General features: G+C 42.9%; 1 protein-coding gene across 1 annotated transcript in view; it reads right to left on the bottom strand.

Annotated features, from left to right (window-relative positions):
• Nucleotides 1–2,946: 2,946 nt before the first annotated feature.
• Nucleotides 2,947–3,638, bottom strand: part of LOC137996184 (uncharacterized) — a 1,197-nt gene continuing 505 nt past the window's right edge. Inside the window, exon 1 of the mRNA XM_068841605.1 lies at nt 2,947–3,638. This exon is cut by the window's right edge and continues 505 nt beyond it. Within this exon, the coding sequence (XP_068697706.1) occupies nt 2,947–3,638 (692 nt within the window).

Genomic DNA, 3,638 nt, shown 5'->3' on the forward strand with positions numbered 1-3,638 from the left:
AGGCGTTTGAGGTGAAGTGCAAGGAGTATGAGAAGTTCAAGCCCATAGTTCTACGTCTTGGAACTTTTCATACCCTTGGTACATTAATCTCTATCATCGGTAAAAGGTTCCAGCATGCTGGTCTAAAGGACTTATTCGTTGAAACTGGGGTAGTGGCTGAGGGCTCCGTGTCTGCAGTTCTGGAGGGCCGAAACTATAACAGGGGTGTTCGTGTGCACAAACTGGCTTACGAAGCATTCATGAGGTTGGCATTGCAAGGATTTTATCCTTGGCTTAACGAGTCAAACCCAGCGGACAGTCGTCAAGTACAAAAATGTCTTGATGAAATTGGTACCCTAGCTGATGAACTGTGTAAAGAGAGACACGATGAGGTTTTCAAGAGCCGAGTTTTCCAGCGTTTTTCTGACCTTTTTGCTGAATACACTCTTCATCTCCGGAATACCAATGGCCCCCTTTCAGAATTTTGGATGTCCTATACAGACATGATCGAGCTACTACTTCACATGATCCGAGCCTCTAGAGAAGGTAATTGGGAACGCCATCTCTCCTGTGTCCGCCAGATGCTCCCATGGTGCTTTTCCTACGATGCTATCAACTACGCAAGATACATGTCAGCTTATTACAGCGATATTACAAGTCTACCAGATGAGCACCCTGAGGTACACGAGTTCATGAGAAACGGTGGATTTTAAGTTCAGTTGAGCAACGGCAATACATTTGGAAGAATTCCCGTTGACCAGACTCTTGAAGAAACCGTAAATAAAGATACCTAAACACCTGGGGGTACCAAGGGCTTTAGTTTGAAACCTGGAGCCGTACAAAGGTACTACTTGACGGCAGAATTTAGAACTTTGTTCCTGCGCAGTTTGCGCGAAATGGTCGCCTATGCCAAAGGGAAGCACGGCCATGCTGAACTTCACTCGCCTCGCATTGCCCAAGATGAGAAAGATGTGGCCGCAATGGTTGATTTAATCAAGAACTGGACAGATCCATTTGCAGGTCATGTGTAACTGTCCAGCATCTCAACAGGAGCTGTTGCCACTACTGCTATAGAAGAGGACCTTGCGACCGCCTATAAAGTTGGAGAGGCAGCCTACGCTGATTTCAAGAAGACCCGTCTCGAATCACAGCCCCCAAAGGTAAGGTTCAATGACAAATTGAAGAAGCAAAAGCTGAAAACCTTCAGTGCTTTATCGAAGACCAGGACAGTGGCAAAGGGTAAAGACACAGAAACTGTTCTGCGCGCTGATCGAAATTTGTTTGCGCGGATGATCGTAATTGCTGAAAGCCGCAATCTGCAAATGAAAGATGTGTTAAAGCACCCATTAGGCCCTCTTCCTGCTTCCCTGGCCTGCAACAATGGCTTTCCCCGCAAGACCAATAAGAAACAACTTGGCAAAGAATTAGAGAAATTGATACAGCCAACAACAGAGGTAACACGGCCGTCAGCTTACCTAATAGATGGGGTGGCTCTCGTCCAAAAGCTGAAGGTAGATTATCTCCTATTTGGTGAGATCGCAGACAAGATTCTATCTAGAGTGTTGCTTGAGGGAGAGGGTAGCAACAGAGTGGATGTGGTATTTGACGTGTACAGAGACATTTCCATTAAATCAGCAGAGAGAGAACTCAGAGGTGAAAGTGATGCTATAACTTTCAAGAACCCTGCGGCTGGCCAGAAGGTCAAGCAATTCAAGGATTTTTTACGCAATGGTGACAACAAAATAAGTCTTGTCAGGTTTGTTGTGGAACACTGGCAAAACACACCGAGTCGCAAGAGACTGAAAGATAAGGAGCTGCATGTAACATGTGGAAACCGATGCTACAAGATCACTGCCAAAAGAATAGAGGATGAAGAAGAGCTAAGATCTGAACAAGAGGAGGCTGATACACGACTTCTCCTGCACGCGCAACATGCAGCAAATGAGCAGCGATATAAGTCAATCATTGTATCCTCAGAAGACACAGACGTTAGAATCCTATGCCTTGCGTTTTCATTTTCCATTGATGTACCGATTTATCAGCGTTGTGTTTCTCAACTGAACGCTCGGTATGTCGACATTGGAAAAATAGCCCATGCTATTGGCCAAAATGCGTGCAAAGCACTACCAGGTTTGCACGCATTTACGGGTTGTGATGCAGTGAGTGCCTTTGCAGGGGTTGGGAAAGTGAAGCCCCTGAAGAAGTTACTGAGTAAAAAGGAATACCAACGCACATTCGAGCAACTTGGAGAAAACTGGTTGATGTCTGAAGATCTTTTGATGCAGTTAGAGGCATATGTCTGTGATATCTGTGGCGCAAAGAACGGTATCTCAGACGTGAATCAATGCAGATATTCGGTCTTCTGTGCAAAGAAAGGTAATAATAATAACAATAATAATAATAATAATAATAATTATTATTATTATTATTATTATTATTATTATTATTATTATTTGCAGTAGCAAAACGTATAGATGCAAAAAATCTATGGCATGTATAGGGCGCCCGGCGTAACCTATACAGCCTAAAAGGAAATCAAACTAGTTACACAACCATACATCTAAGCAAATGATCCTATAAAATAACAGTTTTTAAAAATGTTTAAAAAAGTATACAATATGTACAATAAATTAAAAGTAATAATAAAAGGTTAATAGTTAATTATCAAAAAATATAATGTTCCAAATTATAAAACAGCTGCTTTGAAATAACGAGCTATATGCAACGAGTATGAAATGGTGGCTTTCTGCATCTTCTCTAAAACACACTTTGATCGGGCACCAACAAGCTTCTTCATAGTTTCTTCCACGTCCTTCGACCATCCTCCCAATGCGTCAATGATGATGTTACATTGCTGTACCTTGTAACCAGGATGCTGTTGTTTCAACTCTAAAAGTAGTGGACTATACTTTATTGCCTTCTCTTCAACTTTCTTTGCACGATTATCAATCCAGGGGCAGCTCATTTCTACTGCCCAGACTTGCTTTGCCTTGTGGTCCACGAAACGAGCATCGATTCTATTAGCTCTAACATATGTGTGTTCTGCATATACCGCCACATCCCAAAAACTTTCCCTTCATCCGACTCATAGATAGGTTGCACAGGTGAATACCAAGGAGGAACACCTTCCACCAGCTTGAGATCTTTGCACTTCTCGAAGAATAATATCTTCAGAGCAGCATTGTGTCGGTCCAAATACTTTGATGGAGCAAGTGTACAACATCCTGACAAAATGTGTGGAAGTGTCTCTGCTTCTTTACCGCACAGCCCACAGCTTACGTCTCCCTGGGTTGTTTTGGTCTTTTGTGTTGTATACACTTTGGTTGGCAAGAGTTGTTCATAGAGTTCGATCATACCTGCAACTGTATGGGTGGGTGCCGATGACAAATCCTTCATCCATGCAAAGCACGCATCTTGACTAAGTTCTTCATCTTTCCAACGCGATGTGAGCAACCGCCCATGCCAATTCTCTGCCTTTATGGTCTCCTGTAGCTTATCTATCATTGCACGCTTCAAGAGTTCTTTGATCTTCGTTCCCTCAACTTCTACCTCTGGTCTTCTAGCTAAAGTAATTGAAGGATTTGGGTCTCTAAGAGATAAACTTATCTCCAGTTCCTCTGCATGTTTGTGTGCTTCGGTTAGTAGTGAAGAATGGCCTT

The sequence above is a fragment of the Montipora foliosa genome, chromosome 3 (assembly GCF_036669935.1).
Source record: "Montipora foliosa isolate CH-2021 chromosome 3, ASM3666993v2, whole genome shotgun sequence".
Lineage (NCBI taxonomy): Eukaryota > Metazoa > Cnidaria > Anthozoa > Scleractinia > Acroporidae > Montipora > Montipora foliosa.